The sequence below is a fragment of the Pipistrellus kuhlii genome, unplaced genomic scaffold (assembly GCF_014108245.1).
Source record: "Pipistrellus kuhlii isolate mPipKuh1 unplaced genomic scaffold, mPipKuh1.p scaffold_m20_p_11, whole genome shotgun sequence".
Classification (NCBI taxonomy): Eukaryota; Metazoa; Chordata; class Mammalia; order Chiroptera; family Vespertilionidae; genus Pipistrellus; species Pipistrellus kuhlii.
Genome location: NW_023425416.1, coordinates 30,843,029 through 30,867,744, shown reverse-complemented (window position 1 = coordinate 30,867,744; position 24,716 = coordinate 30,843,029). Strand labels below are relative to the sequence as shown.

General features: G+C 37.4%; 2 protein-coding genes across 18 annotated transcripts in view; one reads left to right on the top strand and one right to left on the bottom strand.

Annotated features, from left to right (window-relative positions):
• SH3BP5 (SH3 domain binding protein 5) overlaps nucleotides 1–6,713 on the top strand; it is a 56,640-nt gene extending 49,927 nt beyond the window's left edge. For both annotated transcript variants that reach the window (XM_045579303.1, XM_036431526.2), the window contains 5 exons: nucleotides 1,821–1,951; nucleotides 2,613–2,655; nucleotides 3,520–3,739; nucleotides 5,255–5,515; nucleotides 5,983–6,713. In XM_045579303.1, coding sequence (XP_045435259.1) covers nucleotides 1,821–1,951; nucleotides 2,613–2,655; nucleotides 3,520–3,739; nucleotides 5,255–5,515; nucleotides 5,983–6,194 — 867 coding nt within the window. In that variant the 3' untranslated portion in view covers nucleotides 6,195–6,713. The remainder of the gene's footprint in view (nucleotides 1–1,820; nucleotides 1,952–2,612; nucleotides 2,656–3,519; nucleotides 3,740–5,254; nucleotides 5,516–5,982) is intronic.
• Nucleotides 1–24,716, bottom strand: part of CAPN7 (calpain 7) — a 42,904-nt gene that overhangs the window by 2,874 nt on the left and 15,314 nt on the right. For 4 of the 16 annotated variants that reach the window (XM_036431519.2, XM_036431516.2, XM_036431517.2 and 1 more), the window contains 13 exons: nucleotides 23,288–23,381; nucleotides 22,515–22,661; nucleotides 20,796–20,902; nucleotides 19,557–19,677; nucleotides 17,335–17,479; nucleotides 17,101–17,200; nucleotides 16,723–16,858; nucleotides 15,864–15,939; nucleotides 12,962–13,107; nucleotides 12,168–12,230; nucleotides 11,465–11,595; nucleotides 9,386–9,478; nucleotides 6,402–9,301 (listed from right to left, as the gene is read on the bottom strand). In XM_036431519.2, coding sequence (XP_036287412.1) covers nucleotides 9,157–9,301; nucleotides 9,386–9,478; nucleotides 11,465–11,595; nucleotides 12,168–12,230; nucleotides 12,962–13,107; nucleotides 15,864–15,939; nucleotides 16,723–16,858; nucleotides 17,101–17,200; nucleotides 17,335–17,479; nucleotides 19,557–19,677; nucleotides 20,796–20,902; nucleotides 22,515–22,661; nucleotides 23,288–23,381 — 1,504 coding nt within the window. In that variant the 3' untranslated portion in view covers nucleotides 6,402–9,156. Of the gene's footprint in view, nucleotides 1–818; nucleotides 920–3,495; nucleotides 3,911–4,340; nucleotides 5,803–6,401; nucleotides 9,302–9,385; nucleotides 9,479–11,157; nucleotides 11,257–11,464; nucleotides 11,596–12,167; nucleotides 12,231–12,961; nucleotides 13,108–15,863; nucleotides 15,940–16,722; nucleotides 16,859–17,100; nucleotides 17,201–17,334; nucleotides 17,480–19,556; nucleotides 19,678–20,795; nucleotides 20,903–22,514; nucleotides 22,662–23,287; nucleotides 23,382–24,716 lie in introns of those variants that run through there. The other 12 variants (XM_036431523.2, XM_036431524.2, XR_004986863.2 and 9 more) reach the window with 11 other exon arrangements.

The following is a 24,716-nucleotide window of genomic DNA, read 5'->3' as shown; positions in this document are numbered from 1 at the left end:
CTCGGGTCCCCGGCTGTCTTGAGGGATTGGCAGTGGTTTGGGCTACCTGATCCCCACCCCCCTCAGGCACGGTGGGAGAACACTAGGGTCCCCACGTTCCTTGCCCGAGGCCATCAGTGTGTCCCCTTTGTACCCCTCAGTCTTCACTGGTAATATTTCCAAGGGCTTGGAACTTTCGGAGTGTTTAATGTTAGAAAAAACCCTTTTGATTTAGGGCTGAAATAGACAAGGACACTGTGTGCAGCTGGTGAGAACCCTGTACAGTAGCTTCCAATTGAAGCTTTTCTATGTCAGTTTAAAATACTTACCTCCTTACCGGTGAACCCTGCATTGAAATCTTCCGAAATGGAACAGCTCACCCCCAGTGTGTTGTGTTCTGTCTGAGAAGCTTGGGGTTTTGAGTTCTCATTAAGAGTTACACCAGTAAATCCCGAGAGCCTAAGATGGAAGACAAGAGTGTGTCCAAGTATGGAATGTCTTTAGTGCATCTTATTTCTTTGTGAAGTCTTTGGTGTTAGAAGCAAAGAGAAAGGATGGTCTTGGTTGAGAAATCATTTTAGCAAGGATGTCACTGCATGTTAGCTTAGCTCAGTTCCCTTCTCTGGCTTTGTTTTAATTCTGTTGTTTTAAAAAGTATCTCAAGCATTGAAACCTTTGTGAAAAGGCATTTTAAAGAAAGTAAAAGCAAAACTCTGATAAATATAATATGTTCCTGTGTCAAAGATTTTAATTTATTAACTAAGGAGGGAACTAGTAAGATGTTACAACTATTTCAAAGGAGAATTCAATAAACATACATTCATGTAGAAAACCAGGGATGCAGAAACAGATTTTTAAACTGATGCAAAATTGGTAAATATTTACAGGGTAATCAGTATTATCAAATGCACCTCCACTGGGACAGAATTCACCTTCATTTCTTGGAATAAGAATAATTTGTAATACTATCAATTTTTCTATAACTTAACAGGGTCATACAATAGCTCCAGGACAATGAGGGCTGGAGATGACCTGGGACAGGACAGGGCTAGACAGGACACTCAGTAACTTTTCATGCTCACTCCAGTCTTTCATACATTTTCCCGACACTTCATAATTATCCTGGGCAGCAAGGATAATGGCTTTGTCCTGATGCTGTCATGCCTGCTTTTGCTAGATATCCCAGTTCTTTGATGTCTAAGATCCCACTGGTGCTATTTGCCTACTTGCCTGCCCCAAACTATAATACTTCGACCCAGGAGGCCTGAGCAGAAGGAAGTGGATATTGATTGAATCAGAGAATGCTTCATTTTTATTTTAGTTTTGCTTTTCCTTGTTTTCTTTCTCAGTCATTGCCACAGCCAATTTGGCTATTTAATCCTACTTGACAAAAGACTTCTCCAAAATAGAATAGGATGAAGTAATCCTATTCTAGAAGGTAGTTTCTTAGTCTGCCCGTTAATTTACTCAGAGTACTTTTTAAAAATATATGTTTGATTTTTCACAGAGAGGAAGAGAGAGGGATAGAGAGTTAGAAACATCGATGCGAGAGAATCATCGATCAGCTGCCTCTTGCATACCCCCTACTGGGGATGTACCTGCAACCAGGTACATGCCCTTGACTGGAATCAAACCCGGGACCTTTCAGTCCGCAGGCCGACGCTCTATCCACTGAGCCAAACCGGTCCCGGCTACTCAGTATTTTTTCAGTTTGCAGACCGACGCTCTACCACTGAGCCAAACCGGTTTTGGCTTACTCAGTATTTTTTAAAAAATGATATAATACCCCAACAAGGGACTGTTCTGGGCGTGGCTGAGTTGACCTCTTCTGTTGTTTGAAGGTCATGGAGGCGGAGCACACCAAGACAAGGAGCGAGCTTGTGCACAAGGAGACGGCAGCCAGGTACAACGCGGCCATGGGCCGCATGCGGCAGCTGGAGAAGAAGCTCAAGAGAGCCATCAACAAATCCAAGTGAGTCTGGGGGTGAGGGCCTTTTCTTTCCAAAAACCGGGACCTTTTTGAAACGCCGTGGGATGCGGGACAAACTGTTAAAATTGGGACGTCTGGTCACCTTAGACTAGTATCATGTTTGTGTTTCTTGTTCTCGCTCTTGCCCATGACCTGGTTGGGTCTATAGACCACCTCATACTTCTCTCCTGGACAAAGCCCAAGGGGACCAACTTGAGCCCATCCTTCCGGTGGCTCTGCTGTGGTCAGGGTAGGCCTGGTGCTTCCCCCTTCCCCAGCTTTTAGCAGAAGGTGTGTTTTGAGGCAGCCCCTTCTCCAGCCTTATCTGCTGGTCATTCCTGGGGAGTCCACCTCCTTAGAAGAGACCCAGGCCACATTAGCTGCAGGGCACAATCTGTGACCTTGAACAGCCTCCCCAGAGAGGAAAGTGAATCAGGGTGCAGGGGCTCCAGGATACGTGTACCTGTGTGGGTTCCCCAAATCTTGAGTGAGCACCGTGCCTCAGGCATCTGTATCCATCAGGCCCCAGAGCTGGGAGCACCACCTTCAGCTCACGGCCTCGTCAGTTTACTAAATCCTGGAAGGAAGACCTAGCCTCACACACTTGATTGGAGTTTATTAGTGGGCATTGTGTTATATTACTCATTTTTTCTTTTTTTCACAGGCCTTATTTTGAACTCAAGGCAAAGTACTACATGCAGCTCGAGGTATGTGTGGCCTTTGGCTTTGTTGGTGATGGGATTTTTATGCAAAGCCCTGCTTTTTGTGATACTTCCAAATACCTCAATGCTGCAAGAGAAGAGTGGAGAGACATTCTTTACTGAGTTTTCAAGCCTCTAAATGATCTTGAGTGGTGTTCTCTACATATGCTGATTAGTCACTTCCTTTTTTTAAAGAATATATTTTGATTTTTTTACAGAGAGGAAGGGAGAGGGATAGAGTTAGAAACATCGACGAAAGAGAAACACTGATCAGCTGCCTCCTGCACACCCCATACCAGGGATGTGCCCGCAACCGAGGTACATGCCCTTGACCGGAATCGAACCTGTGACCTTTCAGTCCGCAGGCCGACGCTCTATCCACTGAGCCAAACTGGTCAGGGGCTGATTAGTCACTTTCTACAATATATTGTTCTGGGCTTTGGTTCTCAGTATGCTCCTAGGACCAGCAACATCAGCATTGCTAGGGAACTTGTTAGAAGTAACAATTGTCAAGTAGTCCTCCCTCCCCTCCCACTGTGAATGGAGCCCTCCAGGGTATTCTGATACAAGTTGGGGAACCACAGTGCTGGGGACCAAATGGCTAGCATGTGGGACTTGTGTGTGAATTTGACACCCACTGTTGTTTCTGATTGGGTTTGTCCTACCAGTGGTAGTTTCTGGATATGGAACTTGTTTGTTACCCAGTTGGGAGTGGTAGAGTCTGCTTTTATATCTGGTACATGGACAGCTTTGATAAGAATAATTAGGTTTTCAGTCATGTCTTGGAGTGAAGGACAGAAGACATGCTTGGGCATCACCAGGCCAGGAGGGGCAGCCTTCACTCACTGAGCCTCCTGTTCTCCTGACCAGCAACTGAAGAAGACCGTGGACGACCTGCAGGCCAAACTGGCCCTGGCAAAAGGCGAGTACAAGACGGCCCTGAAGAACCTGGAGATGATCTCGGACGAGATACATGAGCGGCGGCGCTCCAGCGCCATGGGGCCTCGGGGCTGCGGCGTGGGGGCCGAGGGCAGCAGCGCCTCCGCAGAGGACCTGTCCGAGCGCAAACCCGAGCCAGATGCCGTTTCCGGTGAGTCGGGGGCTTGTGTGCAAGTTGTGTGGTCGGCTTACGGCGGTGTCACCACCACCTCAGAAGGGCCTCACTTGGGTGGGACCCAGGGCTCTTACTGGTGACTTACCACATTTTGTGGAACCCTGTTGTTCATCAAGTTGCTACTGAGTGTTCCTCAAAATCAGGATTCTATGGTCAAATAAGTTTGGGAAAATGTCTTATGTTCACTCTGAGGTTCAAAGTGCATATACTAGAACAATAACAAGGGTCTGAGAAGCACTGCAGGAAAGAAGAGCTAAGAACAGGGGCTTAGGTTTGATTCAAATGCTCACCTTCCCATCATTACTAGCACACGATGCAGGCAAGGATTCATGTTTATATCTGTTTCTTCAGCTGCAGAATGGGGAGTATGGGAGTACCTACTCACTACTGTAGAGTGGTGTCTGTCCCTGGTGTCTGACCAGAGAGAGCCCTTTCCCAGGAAAACGGCTATTAGGTTTGGTGTGGCTCCCTCTATGTTAACCATGAAAACTCTCCAACACCGTCTTTGCACATTCCTCTTCCGTGCAATGGTCTCTGGTGGCTCTTTCCCAGGCTCCTTTCCCAATAAACATCCAAGTAAAGGAAGAGGAAACTATAATCTGAGAATCAACAATATGAGGACTTTGATATACATCATCTTATTTATCCTCTGTGGGGAGGAATGTGAAGCTCGGAGGGGTTAAGTAACTTGACCAAGGCTATACAACAAATAGTGGAAATAGGATTGGGAATCAAGTTTGAGTTCCTTTTGCCCCCAACATTTCAGTATTTCTCATTTATGGTAATCATCTATGGGATGCTACAAGGCTGTTTTTAAAGATGAGGGAGGAAGAAAGGGGAGAAGAGGAAAAACCTAATCAGCAGGATTATGTGCAGGCCGAGGGAACTAGTTAAAAGGCTGAAGTGGCTTTCAAACCATGACAATGACATGTCTCTGGGCCTTGGTTCTTCTGGTCTAAAAGTGAAATTACAGAGTGCCGGGAAGGAATTTTCTTCTGTGGCAAACTGTGACCGAGGTAGGCTCTGAGCATGTCTTTTGAGATCACAAGTCACTGGAAGACAACAAAGGTCCAAGCAGGGCTGTTTCTCCCAGCGGCTCCTGCTTCTGTTGTGGATCCTTTACAAAGGGCCAGCCAGCCCTGCCCCCTGCCTGTGCACGTGAAAATCTATTTGAGGGCTGGGGTGGAGAAAAGTCCCTGATCTGTGGCTGAATTCATCTGCCTTTAGACAGTCTCTACCGACACTAACTTGTAGGGCACACACAGGCTACGACATTACTGCAAGGACATTGAACATGCATGGAATCCGGCTGCTTTAGTCTGGTAGTGCATGCTCAGGTCACGTTCCTTTTATTAGGCACCCACAGTGGCAGGGATTCTGCAGCCCCCGTGCTGTGTCTAGCTGTCTGTAGCAGCAAACACTTCTGGAAGTTTGTAAGAAATTAGGCTGCTATCAGAACCTGCGTAACTGGTGTTCTCTCTCTCATCCCAGTGGCCTCCGAGGCCTTTGAAGATGACAACTGCAGCAACTTTGTGTCTGAAGATGACTCGGAGACCCAGTCTGTGTCCAGCTTTAGTTCGGGACCCACGAGCCCATCTGGGATGGCCGACCAGTTTTCTGCAGTTGTGAGGCCCGGCAGCCTGGATCTGCCCAGCCCCGTGTCCCTGTCAGAGTTTGGGGTGATGTTCCCTGTGCTAGGCCCTCGCAGTGAATGCAGTGGGGCCTCCTCCCCGGAGTGTGAGGTGGAACGAGGTGAGTTGCAGCCCTCTCACCAGGAGTGCTGTTCCGGGAGACTCACTGCCTTTGCAGCCAGGTCTCTGCACTGTCCTAGACCTTGTTCTAGACCATGGCCAGGTCTTGGAGCCCCCAGGCCTGTGTGAATGTGCTGTCGGTGTTTACCACTGAGATATTCTCCAAGTCCTGTTCTGGGGACTTCTGGCTCCATAGCGTGGGTTGTCTCTCATCACAACAGTCCTCTTGACAAACACATGCTAGAGGTTTGTTTCCCAGCTATTAAACGAGTATGACAATTTTCATCTCTAAAAATAAGGAAAATAGAAAACGCTCTGAGGAATAAAAGCTATATGATGGAGAACCCTCTGTTATATATACGTGTTGGGCAACACTGGGAAATTCCAGAGGGTTAAGTTGGCTGATTAGTTTGGGCCTAAGTGAGCATTGACTATTCCAAGAGTCACTTAATCTTTATCTTTCTATAGGAGACAGAGCAGAAGGGGCAGAGAATAAAACAAGTGACAAAGCCAACAACAATCGGAGTCTTAGCAACAGCAGCAGTGACGGTGGCAAGAACCAGAGCAGCACCCCCCCTGAGGGCCAGGCCTTGGCCAACAGGATGAAGCAACTCTCCCTCCAGTGCGCAAAGGGTCGAGACGGGATTATGGCTGACAGAAAAATGGTGCAGATCGGCTGATCCAACCAAGATCCTAGCCCCAGTGCACATCGCTATTTATATGAGAAACTGATTGGAGAACGCTGTGCCAATAACCCTTTAATATATGCCAAATCGTAAGTGTTTACTCTGAACTGCACTAGTGAGGCTTCAGAGACCGTAAAGCCGAAGACTTTTCCTCTGGTAAGAGCTCTGGGGCTGGTTTGTTTTCAGAGCAGAGTTGTTGCCGCGGGTGGACTGTGACCAGGGCACAGTCTTGGTGGAACGTTAACTGAAACAGTGTTATGGAAGCAATAACTAGTTCCCACAAAAGAACCTGAGCAGGAAAGGAGCTGGGAAGCTGAGCCCAGCTGTGGTCAACAGCTTGCTTCTCTCACCCCCCATTTGGGAAAATAGAGATGGTCTTTCCTTTTATATCTTAGGGTAGCTAATGCAAGACAAAATTCAGAACATACCTTTTTGACTCAGTCAGTGAAGGCTTAAAAAAAACCCCAAGAACATAATTCATTTTTATCATCTCTGATGTTTAAAAGGGGCTTTTTTTTTAAAGTAGTTAAAACACCCATTAAAACCATTTTCTATAAAGGTTACTATGAACTGCACTTTTTGGGGTGGGAAAAGTGAATGCCAATGTTGGGATGGGGGGTCGGGGAGGTGAGGGTAGCAAGGACATATCAGAGAGATTTGTGGCTGGGGAAGAAAAGGTTGTATGTAAACCTTATTCTACCAGCCAAGGGGGCTTATTCTGAGAAGTGCATGTGAAGAATGGTTGACAAGGTGTTAATTTCTCTGTAGGTTGTAACTTTAAAATTATTTAAGGGTTATGCTACACTAGTATTTCTTAGAGGAAATTCTCAAAGCTAGGAAAGGGAGTAGGCATGTGTTGGCAAAGGCTGTTAAATAGATGCAATGGAGTCTGTTTATTCTAATAGTTAAGACTGCTTTTCTTAAATATGTGTAACCTTGAAAACATTAAAGAGCATTGTATTTTATTGGTTTTAAGAAAACTTGGCATTTTTAAAAGGAAAGAAGCAACCCCATTTCAAACTGTTCATTAATTCTGTCACATCTTGTATATTTTAGTCATTTGTAAATCTCTTCATACTGTCGTGTTTTCTCCTTTTTTAATGACTGATACAGTATCTTAATTACAAGGTTATTTTGTACTCGTCTTAATACCTTGAGTGTAATAAAAACCACTTAAGAAAATGTCTTAACTTGCTATGACTTCAAATGAGAAATCCTTATTTTGTCTAAGTCTTGTAGGTAAATTTCTTGCCATAGGAAGAGCATGGAATAAAGTGGTCATCTGTTCTTTCCAATTAAACCTCCATTTACAAAGGTTTGAATTCTATTGTACTTTTGCCGCTACAAATCTGAGCTATTAGGGGACAAGGTGGTTATATTGGAAAAGTGATTCTCAACCTCTGCTGCACATTAGGTTTTCCTAGAAAGCTTAAAAAACTTCTCTGGTCTGAACCCTAGAGATTTGATTTAATTGTTGGGGTATGCTTGGGCATTAGATTTTTAAAAGCTCCCTAGCTGATTCTATTTGTTCTAGCCAAAATGAATAATTTCCCTTCTATACATCTATAGCACTGTGTTTGGAGATCTCTTATAGAATTAAACATTACAGTACATGAACTTGCTCATAAACAGGTCTCCTCCATTAGATTATTTTTGAGGGCAGGGATTAGAACTTAAAGAATTACATGATGCAAACTGAATTAACACAAGTTCAAATTACATATAATTTTCTATGGCCTTTATTTTAAACATATATTTACCAAAGAGAATTCTCACTAGTATAATAATCTACCACTGTCCTGAATTATAAAGAAGATTTTTTAAGCAAATAATGAGTTTTTCTTTTTTACATGGAACATACTTGATGAAGTCCTTTAATAATCAAATTTCTCTCGGTTAAACTATACAGTTTCTGTAAGTATAAACATTTTATTTCAATTAAAGGTATCAAATACAAAATAAGTTTGGTAATTATAAGAGATGATGTAAAATACCACCTTATTTTCAGATCTTTAAAATCTTGAGCATCATTCTGCTCTGATGGATTTTTATGTAAACAACTGGGAATTTATACACAAGACATTAGTATCTTGGCAATTTCCCCGAATGCAATCCCAATTAAAATATATTAAATTCTCAATTGTATTTTCTTCAGAGTGCTGTTACCATTAAGAGCACTGAACTAGAGAGCAATTAAAAAGTACCAACTAAACAGTGATGTCTTCAATGTCTCAGACTACTACTTTCGTTAACCTGATAAAAAAATGACTGCAACAGCGAATACATATACTTCAGTTCTCTTTACATGATTCAATGGGAGACAGGTACTATAACAACCTTTACTCCTAAGCATGAGCATCTTCATGCTAAGCTAATAAGTAATTCTTAAAGCTTTATTCTTTCATAACGTCTGGGCCACAAACATTTAAAGTCATAAGCAATGCAGAATTAAAATCTGTAATGGTGACTTTAATTCATTTGGTAATTAGTTGCCCAAGATGCACAGTAGAGTCACAACACAAGCAGGTCTTACCTTACAACATGCTCTGCCAGAAAGACAATGTAGATAGTTGAGATTATACCAGCCTACCATTCCATTCAATGAGTCTATGTTCCTCATCTGGTCTCAATTCCCTCTTAGCAAAATCACATCACAGTGTGATTGAGTATAAGCTTTAATTATCTGCACTTTTAAAATACACTGTGGCCCCTTATAAATGCAAGCCAATTCACAGATACACAAAACCATGTAAATGGTACTCCTAAAGTAATTTATGGTAATTCTGTCTATATACAATTCTCACTAAACACTCTGCCTTGGGCACCGGATTCCATTGTAACATTTTTGGAGAATTAATTCTGTTCTTACTGTTTAGTGTCCTGCAGATTTGTATCCTCATTTGAAGAGTTGATTGTTTGGTAAGTATAAAATCCAGTAAGTGCGGCAATTTCCCCATCACTGAAGCTGTGTTGTCTTGATGGGAATAATACTATTAAAGTCCAAGAAAAAAGGTCCGTCTTGTTTAGGCAAAAATGTACTGGGAATGATATTGTAAATCCCAGCAGGTATATTTTCGAATTCCAGGTAGCAAAACCCACACCTGTATTTAGGGAAAATAAAAACAAGGCTTACAGAAGATGCCACAATAAGCAGAGTATAAAATATAATCAAATGCCAACCTTACCTGTAGTCACCACTAGATTTCCTCTGAAAGCCATGGGGACCAGGATCTCCCACCATAGACACTGTTACAACTTCAAATCCAACACTATACTGCCTAGCAGTAAAAAGAAACAGAATTACTGCTAAATAGTCTTCAAATACATACCTAAAAATAAGTATATCTCAAGTGCAGATGTACTATTAAAATCAAGTACAGGCTTTCTAAAGCTTCAGGAGGAAGAAACAACACTGAAACGCATACTATTTTTACACTAATGATAGAAAACACCATTTCTATTTAAAAACTGCAGCCATAAAGATTAACACATTAAACTTATTTTAAGAGAGACTACATTTTACTATAGGCTCCCAGGTAATAATGTTAAATTGAAATGATAAAAATACTGTCATTGTATTAGGCAGAACGAGTGGGACAGGAGAGAAGACCCTGAAAAAAATCTAAATTTAAGAAAGTAATTAGCATATGGGAGACATGGCATTCCAAATCAGTAGGGAAAGGAAGTATTATTTAGGTGGTGATAAAAAGTTGTTGAATTGTATCTCACACCAAATATAAAAATACATTCCATGTGGATTAGAAAGTATAATGTAAAAAATAAAAACATAAAAGAACCCGAAGAAAATACGGTGAAAATTAATTTACTATTGGGGTGAAATTTCCTGCCCACAGCAAAATAAACTAGAAAAGGCTGATTACTTTAAAATAAGCTTTTTTTCCTATGAAAAAATTTATCTGGCAAAAATACTTGCAAATATATGAAGGAGTTAATGTTCTTACAAATGAACCCTATTAAAAACATGACAACTCCAACAAAAAAAATGGGCAAGACATGAATTAGCAAAATAGGAAAAAATACACATTGTCAAGTATTTTTACATGTTCAATCTATCTAAAAATTAAATACAAAAGGGTAATTAGATACCTTATATCACCTAGAAGACTGATAAAGATTTTTAAAATGATTGTGAAAAGTAGCTTAGTCCTATTAGGATTATTAGTTTCTTTCTTTTTCTTTCTTAATTTTGATTTTTTTACCTAGAGGAAGGGAGAGGGAGCTAGAAACATCAATCAGCTGCTTCCTGCACACCCCCTACTGGGGATGTGCCCACAACCAAGGAACATGCCCTTGACCAGAATCAAACCTGGACCATTGAGTCTGCAGGCCGACGATCTATTCACTGAGCCAAACAGGTTAAGGGTTATTAGTTTCTTTTGAATTTGTTTGTAAAGTAGGCACAATTAAGCCTATTTTTACTTAGAAATACTATTTTTAAATTTGTATTCTCTACTTTTTAAACCTCTTAAAATTGTAAAATATATCACAATGACATAAAACAAATAATTTGTAAAGTGAACAAATACCTAGGTTACCACCGCCTAAATCAACAGAACCTCAGCACCACTGAAGTCCTTGTATCCAACTTTCTCATCACAATGCCTGTGCCCACAAAACTTGCACTTTCTTGCTTTGTATATAGCGTGACTATCCAAGTGTGCACCCTTAAACCACAGTTTAATTTTGCCTGTTCTTGACTTCATGTAAGTGGAATCATGTAATATATATTGTTATGTTTGGCTTCTGTTTTTTAAGACTTTTCCATCATGTAGTGGGTCGCTATAATTTATTTTCATTGTTATGTAGGACTATTTTATAATCTTAAATGCCACTAATGTACATCTGGGCTGTTTCAAATTTTTGGCTTACAATGGTTTATTGGCCAATTGGATTATCTTTTTTATGACATGCTTGTTCAAGTTTTATTAAAAAAACAAAAACTGTAGACTTTTCCCCCACTAATGTAGAACATGTAAAAATATTTTTATTAAGGTATCTCCTATATTAGTAATCTACCTGGAACTGATTTTGCAATCTGATATGAGACAGGAGTCTTAATTACCATTTTGGTACATGGATACTCAATTATTTCAGCACCACTTATTGAACAGAGTATCTTTTTTCCCACCCTATGCAATAGCATCTTTAACATAAATCAAACATGCACAGGTCTGTTTCAAAACCCTATTCTGTTCTACAAAGCTCATTTTAATATAACATTAAGAAAGTTACTCATCACAAACCTTGGTCCTCTTAGTTCAATTAGTAATGGCCCAGTCTTTTCTATATGGAATTGGTAAATGGGATTATTTCTATGAGTCTCTTGGAAATTTGCACATCCTCCAGCACTCTGACCGCTCCACTTTCCATGAATCTAACAAAACAAAGTTTTTGCATGAACAAAACTTCACATTCTCCAATTCTATGTTAAAGACAAAGCACCTTCACACTCCCCCATATCTCCTCAAAGATGGCAACTCCCCACTCTGGCTCCACCCTCTCTCCCCAGTCTTTGTCACTCACGACAGTCAACATCACTCTTCATTTCAGCCAGGCTACTTTGTGAAACTAAGCACTAAGCACTATCTCCATCTCTCAGCTTTAAACCAAGTTGTTCTTCCTGCCAGTAATTCTCCCTCACATCCTCTATACGTCGAGCTCACCCTGTAAAGTCAACCCTCAATTTAAGAAGTTCATCCACATGGCTTTGCCTAATGACAAAGGTTTACAGTAATCTTCCTATCAATTTCTTATTTCTGCCCACAGAATCACTTAATGTTGATCATTGAAGATCTTGTATTCCAGATTAGATAGAGGCTATTTACATTTCCCTTATTCCTCTGTACTGTTTTATTTTGTAAAAAATTATTAAATGTGAAGAATGAAAACAGAAAAAGGGAATTCTAAGATTTCTCTGAGATCATGACCAAGAGACATTTCTCTTACCTGCTTTGATAAGGTGTATGGTGAAGGAATCTTTGAAAAAGTAAAGCTGCATGCTGAATATACCTAGATGAAAAAATACTGATAAAGTTTATACTTATAAAAATACCAAAGTGATAAAATAATATAGGAAGGCTAAAAAAATTAGTTGGCACATATAAGAGTCATTCTGTAGGCAGCCTGGAATCAAGACTGGTTTAATGAAGCTAGGGAAATCTGGTATTCACTTTCTCAGGCCAAATCACAATTTCTGTAGGCCTTGTCTTCTGCATCTGAAGAGTGAAGGTAGCTCCCCAATGTTGCTTTCATCACAAAAAATCTATTCAAAGTGAATTTCTTTACTGATCTCTATGGCATACATATCTATGCAGAACAAAATTACAATGATCTTCCCAACTTGTATTAGCAATGTTTATAGGCAATCAATTCCCTTTCATTAAATTCAGCATCTTTTCAAGTCAACAAAGGTATTATGTAGGCTAAAGGAATTTCTATTGCTTGCTCTGTAAATTTATTAGTCCTGTGTACCACATTACTTCAGGACTAAACTATTACTGGGGGGGGGGGGGGGGGGGGGGAGGAGCTCATTAAAAATGTTATGCAAAATTAAAAGATTACTTTTCAAAAGCATTATGTTATACAAGAAACATAACTTAATATTGAATTGATACACATACACATAAAAATACATAGGTAATAATTTTCATAAACTTTTTCTGTAGATGAATCCCACTTACAAAGCAGAGCACATAATATACTTTATATTATTGTTTTGCCACTGTATGTTGGTTACTTACCCGGACTGTGTAATGGATTGTATTCTGTTTTTCATACTGAGAAACCACTAATGTAAAGGTATGGGTCCCAGGTGTGGTCAGCTTTATCTTAGTCAAATAATGAGGGCTGTTAATTCGAATCCCATCAATGTATGGGGGCGGGTCAGCTGCAATAAACCAGTGGGTTTACAGTAAGGAGACTTAAATTTAAGTTTTATGGTTGATGGTAGGAAAAATACTTAAATGAATGGACATCCCTTTAATTGATTCTATCTTTAAATATGTTACTAAAAAATTACAATTTCAATTAAAAAGCTTATAAACAATAAATTTGAAACTTTAAAATTAAACAGTTTCTAATAAAGGAAAAGCAATAGTGTAGAATACATTCAATGATATATAGGATAATCCCTGCTATTTGCCCTATGCTGCTCTCTTTCTCCAATAGATTTTAAAGTCAGGAGTTGCTTATTTTCTTTTGAGAAAATTTTTTTAAAAGATACAAAGTAGTAATGAAAAATGAATCTATTCCCCACTACTCAGAATTAAACTTTGTTTCTATATTAGCTTCTTTATAAAACGAAGTCCGTTTAAACCACCACCCTTAGTCTTATTCCAATTCCACTTTGATGGAGTTGATGGACATTTTTTTAAACTTTAACACCCCACTTCCCCCTAAAAAGGAATGGATGGGTAATAGTTATCTGTGAGCATATATTTAAAAAAGGAATCTATGTCTTTATATCTTTAGTTTTCACTCAATATGTTTTTGAAATCCATGCTGATGTAGATATGGTTTATTCCTTTTAAAACTGCCTATATGCTATGGTATGAATATAACATTTTTTATCTATACCCATATCTAGTTATCCAGACAATCTATTCAGATTTCCAGTATTTTGCTATTACAATGTTGCCTGATATACACTTTTATTAATCTCATTAATCAAAGCTGACATAAAATCATTTCATACATGTGCATACATAGGCCACTTTAGATCAGTGCTGCATCACTTGGCTTACCTGGGAACACTAATTATAATGTGATCTATTAGAAAAACATTTTATTTTAAATCATCACCTGAGGACATTTTTTTTATTGATTTTTTTTAGAGTGGAAGGGAGAGGGAGAGACAGAGAAACACCAATGTGAGAGAGAGACATTGATTGGTTGCCTCCCGCAAACATCCTAACCAGGGCCAGTAGCCTACAACCCCTGCAATTAAGGTATGTGCCCTTGACCAGAATCGAATCTGGGACCCTTCAATCCGCAGGCCAATGTTTATCCACTGAGCCAAACCAGCTAGAGCTGAAAAACATTTTAGAATCTCAAACAGGTAATAGGTTTCTAATGCTTAGAGGTGTGTAATCTCGCATTATCTCTGATCTTGAACAAGGTATTAAACCTTTCTATAGCTCAGTTTACTCCTCTGTCAAAAGGGGAACAATAAGGCCTGTTCTATTTATCTGAGTGCTATGATAAAAATAAAATTACAAACTAGGAAGGACCTTTCAAAGGCAAAAATCACTATATGTGAAAGAGAGGGAGAATTGTTAAAAAAGATCCGAATAGCCGAAACTGGTTTGGCTCAGTGGATAGAGCGTAGGCCTGCGGACTGAGATTTGATTCTGGTCAAGGGCATGTACCTTGGTTGTGGGCACATCCCTGGTAGGGGGTGTGCAGGAGGCAACTGGTTGATGTTTCTTTCTCATCTATGTTTCTAGCTCTCTATCCCTCTCCCTTCCTCTCTGTAAAAAAAAAATCAATATATATAAAAAAGAGATTCAAGTAAAAAGGGAAACATATATTTGAAATTCAAAAGCAGTGAAACATTTTAATGCTAGGAACATATTCAGAACACTTGTGATTTTTGGGCTATATAATGATCAACATGTGAAAATGGAAAATTTGTCTGGTTTAACCAGACATTTATTATTGGAGTACTATATTCCATGCCCCTTCAAGAATATCTAGGGATACTGACTGCTAATATCAATTCATGATACACACACAGTGTGATGGGGCAGAATGCCATGATTTTTTATGATTAAGCAAAACAAAACTCAACTTCTGATCCCATCCTCCCCACCTCTGCCAGTTTCTTTGTGCAGCCTTCTTGAAAGAACTGTCAACAACTGCCCCTTATCTTCAGCCTTTTCTCAAATCACACTACTTCTCCTCCAAGTCTGTTCCTGTAAAGATCAACAACGAGTGCCATGATGCTAATTTCAATCAATGTCTCTTCTCTAATCTTACTTGACCTCTCAAATAATAATTGATGTAATGGCCACTCTTTCCCTCATGAAATACTTTTTTCCCTGCTATTATATGAAACCTTACTATTTCATCAGGTACTTTGTTCAAATTCTTTTGTGGTAACTTTGCCTCTGCTTAATCTTAGGATGACAGAATTCAAGGGTCAGGTCCTGGATGTTCATCCCTGTACCTACAATTCTCTCCAGAGATGATTTTATACAGTGCTATCTTCAAATGCCATCTATGTGACTGTGCAACAAGGGCACAATGTGTTCAGGAGTAGCCATACCTCAAGGAGTGTACTGTGAAAAGAAGGGTGCATGAGATAAAGGGTGATAGGAAGGTTAAGGCCAGAATCATACACCAGGATAAAGAACTCGGATTTTATCCAAGAGTCCATGGAAAACTATAGAATTTTTGATCAGACAAAAAAAGATATTAAGTTTTAGAAATAAAACTCTCACAACAATGTGAACTCCCAAATTTCTGAGGACTCTATTAAAAACAAAACATATGTAGCATAAATAACCATCTATGTGAGTGGTTTCTATTAGTATATCAGCATAATTTTTTGTACATTATCTCCATAAAATATAATTTTCTACTTAATCATATAAATAAAAATTTAATGTTTGTTTGAATGTTTGCCTGGATAACTAAACATACCTGGATAATACACTTTTTTCCCATCAGTCTTGTATACAACCATTGTGATAAATTCTCGATTATTTGCAAAATCATCCTAAAAGCACAAAGAATCCAATATGATTAAAGAAATGGGCTCAAATGCTTTTAAGTGGGAAAAAAAAAAACCCTTAAAAAAACACCTCTAATTTTAAAAGCATTTATTTCAGCTATTCAGTGTGATTAAAATAATTACTTTTCTGGATTAAATTGTCATTCCAATAAACTGATCATATTGTATGAAAAAATATATTAAAAAAGACTCTAAAGCTATTAAAACATGGTTCCCCTTTACAGAATCAGGCCTAATGATTCAAAATTTCCAAATCCCCCTATAACGTATTTTAATTTAATATTTTAAAGGCGTAAAGCATATATAATCAACATGAAAATCCTCACTAAAAGCATAAACTCCCTCATGTTTTTCTTCAGAGATGACTTTTTAAAAGACACATTTTTATTGATTTCAGAGAAGGGAGGGAGAGGGAGTGAGAGAAACATCAATGATGAGAACACTGATGAGCTGCCTCCTGCACACCCGGGGATCGAGCCGCAACCGGCGTGTGCCCTTGTCCGGAACCAAACCTGGGACCTTTCAGTCCACAGGCTGACGCTCTATCCACTGAGCCAAACCAGCTAGGGCTCTTCAGAGATGATTTTTGAATAAAACTTCTAAGAGTATGATTACAAACGAAAAATTTCCTTGGAGGAAAATATTCCTCTAAGAAAATACCCATATAAATAAAACAGGCTGATGATTAAATTACATATTTTGTTCACAATGGTATGATTATTTTTAAAGGAGTTTCTATATGGAATACCATAAAAAGGGTATCAGTACCTTGTCTGTTATGTGTCTACTAAGCAAAACCCAAACTGCAGCGCCCCCTTGTGGACACTGCACCTCCAATTTGTACTGGGGATTGTTGGCCAGGCTATAGGCATCTTTCACAGGTCCTTGCTTAGCATCCCAAGTACTAAAAGATCAAGTCAACAAAGAAGGAAATAATGAAGTGATGTGTTTCAGATATAATTAAGTTACCAGGTTTAGTTTTTACAGTTTTTGGCATGACTAAGAAGCATATAAAGAAAATAACTATTAGATGATAGTCATATGTGGGAATGACGAGAATACTAGTCTTCCTAAATTAATCATTTTATTTTAAATAAAAAAAAAAAGACTACTGAAAGCTTATTCTGAAATATGCAAAAAAGTTACCTGTGAATACATGTTGATTCTTTAAAAAGACCTGGATTCCAACTCAAATAAATCACATCATAATATTGGCAGAGATCATCCCACGAGATCCAAAATATTCCTAAAAATTAGATATCTTTATTAATCTAAAAATATCTTAAGGATAAATGACTTGTTAAACACATTTCACATTATTAAAGCATGTTATTTATTTAAAGATCAAATAGTGTTAAAATGACAAAAAGATGTATTTACCATTGTCTATTTTTTGAGCTGTTCTAGGATCAAAGTTTAAATATTTTTGCAACTCTGGGGTCCAGTTTTTTACATCATTTTCACTATATCTCCCTTTCCAGCGTAAATGACTCCAAGGATTTTTCAACTGGATAAATCGCAGCCCCTATTAAAAAAAAAAAAAAAAAAACCAGGAGATAACATAAAAGTTACAGAACATTTTAAACATATTTTCATAGGTTGTATCATTCTCCACGGGAGGATGCATTTTGAATACGTACCAATTTTCTTCAAATAAATTTGAAATTAATATTCTTTAACACTTTCACATGTCATACATCTGATTAAGAACTGCAAATGGCTACCTATCTCTAGAGCTATGCAGTTCATATGGTAGTGACTATTACTTAAAATGAAATTTAAGAATCAGTTCCTTAGTCACACTAGCCACATTTTAAGTATTCAAGGACCACATGTAACTAGTAGTTAATGAATGGCACAGCACAGAGAACACATTCATTGCAGGCAGTGCTGTTGGGCAGTGCTGCCTTAGAGCATCAAGTATTTCCTGTTCTGTCAGAGCCTACTCTACACTGGCCCCACTATTTTCATACCCAACATCTCTGTCTAGTTTAGTCTTTCCTCTCAGAATCCCATAAATAATTCTTATTCAATTTTACCTCTAAAGGCATTTGTTCATGTTGTTTCCATTTCCTGGAAGACCCTCTCTGATCCCTTTGAACTACCTTTCCTTTCAGATCCTTTTTAGCTTCTTCCTCTACTGATTGTCTGTGAAGACTGAAGCAGTGAAGACTGAAGGAACCTGTCATAAGGCCACAGCTTACTCTATCTACACATGTTCTAAAGAGCCTCAATCTTTACAGAATAATTGCCATGTAGAACTGATACTGTGTGATTTTTTAACTTAAAAGCCTGTTATTTGAAATTATTTTACTGGCAATCAGGAATTTTGATATGCTTTATTTTCAAATCAGACCAGAGTTGCTTATTATTTAATAAACATGTTATTTGTCTAGTTTCCTTTGATCGTTTAGAATAGTCTTATTATTCAAAGTAAATTATATCTCAGAAATTTTTTTCAAACTCAAGCTTACTTTCATATTGCCTGTTTCATTATCTAAAATTTAAATCTTGTGCCACTACCTCAATATTGTCACCTATTATACCTACCTCAAAAAATATTCTAACAATTCAACTTTTATCCCCAACATTTTGCTTATATTTGAATATAATTTGCCATAAACAAACCTTTCAGTTTATTCAATTCACATAACTCATATTTTTTTCTTTAATAGTCAATTTTTATGTCACATTTAAAGTAAGACAATTCTACAAAGATTAGGTGATTTAGAAAGCCTTAAAACTATAAATTTTTTAATGTTGCAGCCTTCATAATTCATGTAATTCCATATGCCACTAGGAAAATCAGTCTTATTAATACACATTGCTGATTGATCACTAATTCTTTCTATAAATTTAAGCAGGGGAAATTGAAAGACATTGTTAGTTAAACCTCCCAGTGACTAGACAGCGTAGGTACCATGTCATGGGGGGGGCGGGGATCCTTCCTTAAATATCTTTGTATTTTCTAATCTATAGGATAGATCCATTTTTCAGTTAAAAATAATCAATAATATGAAAAGTAATTAAGCCAACCATTCCAACACCTGAGCACAGAGAAAGGGTCTGAAAGCATACAAAGGCTACCAAGAAGAGAAAGAAAACACTTGCAAACCTACTGGCATGTTTCTTAATCATAGATATCTTTTTTTTTTTTTTTTTTTTGGTATCCATTCTTAAATATTTACTGAATGTCTACTACGCTCCAGAGCAGTGGTCGCCAACCTTTCAGACGTCATTACCGCCGGTTGGTGAATGCTGCTCTAGAGTCTAACATTGTGATTGACCCCAACACCAATGTGCTGCCCAAAACGTTGGGGGCGTGTATTCACCTCAACTCTTCTACTTGCATGGAAAAGAGAAAGAGGCATATAGCATTTCTATTGTCAACAATATCTATGCTGTCACTGTCATTAATTTCCCATCTTTTTATTTTATAATTCCCAATGACAGATCACGTTGTTTAATGTAACAGGTAAAATGCTTTTAAAACTTTGCCTAAACCTCGATTTGTCAGTATTCTAAAGTCCAATATATTATTTGGGATCCTTGTAATGTCTTATTAACAAACAAGAAAAACAGAAAAATACTTAAGGTAAAACCTTGAACTCTCTAATATCCAAAACAGCATATGCATGTGTGGGAACCAGACCCCACTTTTCTCCTTCAGCTTCAGTCATCATTCCAGTTGATGCAGTGATGAGGACATCCCCTTTGTGAAACCTAGAACCACCCCAATAGACAAAAGATTAAAGGAAAAACATTTTAATCTCAGATCATACCATCTTTCTTTTTGTCTAATGGTTCACATGAAAATTTCCACAAATTTAAAATCTTTTAAAAAAGAAGCTAATCCCAACACCCCCTGAAGGACTTTAACAAGAATTCCATTTCCATTTCACAGATAATGAGATAAATTATCCCATCTCCCACACCACCCAGTTTTAGACAGCTTAATTCTCAGGTAGAAAGCTATCAATGAAGGAAAGAAACAATTGCTAACTTTTCTTTAAAAAAAAAAAATATTTTATTGATTTTTTTACAGAGAGGAAGGGAGAGAGATAGAGAGCTAGAAACGCCGATGAGAGAGAAACACCAACTAGCTGCCTCTTGCACACCCCCTACCAGGGATGTGCCCGCAACCAAGGTACATGCCCTTGACCGGAATCAAACCCGGGACCTTTCAGTCTGCAGACAGACGCTCTACCACTGAGCCAAACCGGTTTTGGCCAAATGCTAACTTTTCAAATGACTTACAAATAAAAATGAAGACATGAAATGCCAAATGCACTTCCTCCAAAGTAATATATTCATTATCAGATTACTGAGTTTTAGTTTCACTAATGAATGTGTAGTATTTATAGATAACTTTCCAGTCCTTATATGTTACCAATGTTTTTTGAAGTAAAAACATTGGTAACATATATCAATCAGCTGCCCTAGATTCTATGAAATGAACTAAAAAGCAACAGCCACTTCTTCCCCTATATATCATTTAAGGCTTAAGTTATCTTCCTCTTTATGTTCTCAGACTTCTCTTTTCCCACCTTCCTTCAAATTGGTTAAGTACTAAGAAAGGAAAAAATTTTCCCATGTTAGATATTCCAAATTCCAATGTTTTAGATTATCTATAACTTGGGCTGTCTATCCATCAGTGAGGATAACTGAGGGCTGGTTGTAGCAAGTATGTAAATGGAATCATTTAAAAACACAATTTCCCTAATAATGGAAAATGGCAGTCTCTGTAATATCTACTCTAAATAAGGTATGAAATTTCAAAACAACCTCTTTTACTATGAAAAAGAGAGAGAGAGAGGGGGGGGAGGGGGGAAAATGTTTACCTTTGATAAAGCATTCGGAAAGAATTGTCTTTACTGAAAGTCTGGCTATCTGAATGCATAGCAATCCTTTCTGGTATCCACCCAGTCAGTGCATGAAGATCAATATTCTGCAACATTAAACACATTTCAGGCTTGTCAACCTTTTTATTCAAGCTCTAAATACATCCCCAGGGTAGTTGTTAAATCTCACTAATTTGATATAATGATTTTGACAGGAATCAACCAGAAGTAAGTTTTTTTCTATCAGTAATAAACTTCTTAACTCATATTCCTACCTGGATTTAAGCACAAGCTTACAATCTTTTTCCTAAAATTTTTACTGCTTTCCCTGAATAAGTATGAAAACCCAAAACACATAACAGAAAAAAAAAATGCTTTAATAATAATGATAATGATAGTCAATTACCATTTATTGGCTTTTTTAATGTTACTTTTCAAATTTTTTACATATTGTATATTCTCATTCTCTAAGATGCATTGGGTAGGTTAACGGGCAATGAATTAGAAAAACTAAGAATATTTGAAGGATAGGGCAATTGAGCGGGTAGATGGGGAAAATTTTTACTATCTTATTGCATTTACCTATGACATATGCATTCTTTGACTAGCTTTATAAGCACCAGAAGAATGAAGGAGGCTGGGTACTAAGGAAACAAAATTATCCAGATACGATGATGAGTTATATGCACGTATTTTATCATTTAATCTTTACAACTCTGAGACTTGGGCGTTATTCTAGTGGGAAAGAGGCTAAGAAAGATTAAATACATTTTCTAAGCCTATGAAAATCGTGCTAATCTAATTTCTGGTGTAAGCCCAGTAATTTACTTCAAACAACTAAAGGACATTGGTACATATATCAATTTTACAGGTTAAAGTTGGGAAAAATTAACAAAAAGTCCTTGAATCTGAGTTTACAAATCACAAAAAATATATAGAACTATGACAATATGACACACTCTTTTGATGGGAAGAGGCTTTTTGAAAATGTACACTGTATTAATTGCTCCTATCGTAGATTCCAACATAATAGCAGACACCTACATTATAGGCTTTCCTGAATACTGAATCTATTCAGCAGTCCCTTGAATAATATTTTATTATACTGTTGAAGAGATGCCATAGGAACTTAATTCTCATTCATATAAATTAGACTACAGGCCAGGCATTCCTTGGGCTACGTCAGACTCAAAGTACATCGTTTTGTGGTTACATCGCCATCTCCCATTTAGTTATAAAAAAAGTTCTGTCATTTCGACATGTATATATGTGCTTTATGTTTTTTATTATTTATTTACCACAAGTAAAGGTCAGGAATTGTTATCTTTCTTTTAAATATTTTTTACTGTTTCACTTTATTACTGCTGTGTATGTGTTCCATGTAGGTGCTTATGTAGATGGGTTCCGACTTATGGCGAAAACCTTACATGGTGCCATAGAAATGGGTCTCCAATGTAACCCGAGGATCTACTGTATAGTAAAATTGGTATTATTATATGTAATTTTGTTTAAAGATGCAGAACCTATGGAAGACATTAAGTGAGGACTTAGTGTACAACGTGTTAACCTTATAAAAGAAAACAGATACTTCCATAATAAACATGATTCAGAGGTTATCTGTTTTCACATCCTTTAAACAAAACAGCATCTATAATCACTCAAATTTAAAATAGTCATATTAGATAATGTAGTCTGTATTTGGATCATTCTATTACTTACTGAGTTGGATCCTGGGAAATCATATCCTCCCATAACTTTCATATATGCTTTTTCAATGAGAGAAACCCATAATTCACTTTTGTTGTTAGAATAAGAACAGAGCAATTCTCCCTTATGATCAACAGGTAATTGGTCATCAATTATCACCTGGGGAAAGAGAACAGTACTTCCTTAGTTGGTATAAAATAACTTAAAATCTTTTTTATTAAAAAAAGCATCTTTCATACTGATAAAGTAAATAGCATGATATACCTATTAAGGTAATGACAGTTTCCTATTTCTAGAATCTAATCAACTTAAAAATGTTATATGATGTTTTAATTCAAGTTCACACTAATCTCCCTGTGAGAGATAACCTTTAGCTAATCACATGCTAAATACTATGAATCTAACATCAAAATTATTAGGGATTCTAGAAATGTACAGTGTCTCTAAAACAATTATTTTTTGGAACTTTCTATAAATTTTCCCAAAACCATTACAAAAAAATTTTTATTCTTGTCATGATTTCTATTTTTTTTAAAATCATTAACATTTGTTACTGATAGCAGTATGTATATCACAAATTCAAAAATCAATGAAATGTTAAAATGCTTACATGTTTTTAAAATGTTTATACAAGTAATATTTCTTAATGATCCTATTCAGTATTTAAAGGCAGGGAAGGGGGAGGGAAAGAAGGAAGGGGCGAGAGAGGGGGGGCGGGAAGAGAAAGGAGAGCAGAGGAGAGGGAGAGAAGAGAGGAGATTGGGGTGGACAAAGATATTATTCACCTTTCTTGGGACACCATTGAGGTGAAGTTTTACCATATACTTTCCACATGGATTGTACTCTGGCTCACCATCCTTATTCTGAGGGTAAATTATGCTTTGTAAAGAAAATAAATATTGAAACACCAACATTAATATTCAACATAACTACTAATACAAAATATTATAGATATGTGCTATTGTTTTGGCAATTTGATAAAAATAAACATGAGAATATTTTTCTATAGTAGGCCTAGAAAAAAATTTCACCCTAATCAAAGTGCTTTTTTAAATGTAAACAAATGAATTATATTATGAGATCACACAGAAGGGCATAAATCTCATAATATTCATAAAAATGCTCAGTGTTAAATTATATACTCAAATAAATTTTCTATTAAATGGACATATTTTAACCCAAATAAAATAATCTACTATTGACCCCAACAAGTAAAGAAGAGCATTTCAATTAACCACAACTAAGGCAACAAACAACAACTCTGACAGAGATAAAATTATAACAACACTGATAAAAGTTACACAAAATTATCCAGTAAGATACTTGTAAAAACAATCAGCATCAATTTTCTTTCACACATTATTTACATGTATGATGTTTACCCAAGATGGTAAATAGCTTGAAACTAAGGTCTGTGTCTAATTTACCTTTATACTTTCAGGATTTAACACACAAAAACCAGTCATGGAAAGTTGTATTAAAAATTTATGAAGCTTAATTTTTATAATAAATAATTTTAAGCTAATAAAACTTTAAAAAATAAAAACCAACCACACAATTTCAGTAACATTTCTGTACATTCTAAAGCAGTTACAGTCAAAAGAAATGTTATTTCATATTACATATATTTTATATTAAATGTTAGAGTAATTTTAATATATTTTACTTAACCCAACATCACCAAAATATTTTACAATGTAAAAATTTGAAATATTTTGCCTATTTTATATGTTTTTGTGTGCTAAGTTTTCAAAATCTGATGCATTTTACTGTACATTCACAACCCATCTTAATTCAGACTAGCCATTTTAAGCATTCAATATCCACATGTGAATTGTGGCTATTATACAGTACAATCCTATAAAATAAAAGCCTAACATGCTAAGTGTCCAGTCATCCATTGAACCAATCAAAGTCTAATCTATATATATAAAAGCCTAAGTGACCGGAAGACCAAATGACCAGTTGACCAGTTGTTATGACACGCACTGACAAGGGGGCAGAGGCTCAACACAGGAGCTGCCCCCTGGTGGTCAGTGTGCTCCCACAGTGGGAGTGCTGCTCAGCTGACAGATGGGCACCAGAGGCAGGGCTCAGGGCTAGTTAATTCCTCTGGGCTGTGTGAGCTTCTCTCAATCGGGACTTACTGGGCATGAGCCCAGGGCAGGCACAGTGGGGCCAGGATGAGCAGGAGTAGCAGGCAGCATTGGACTG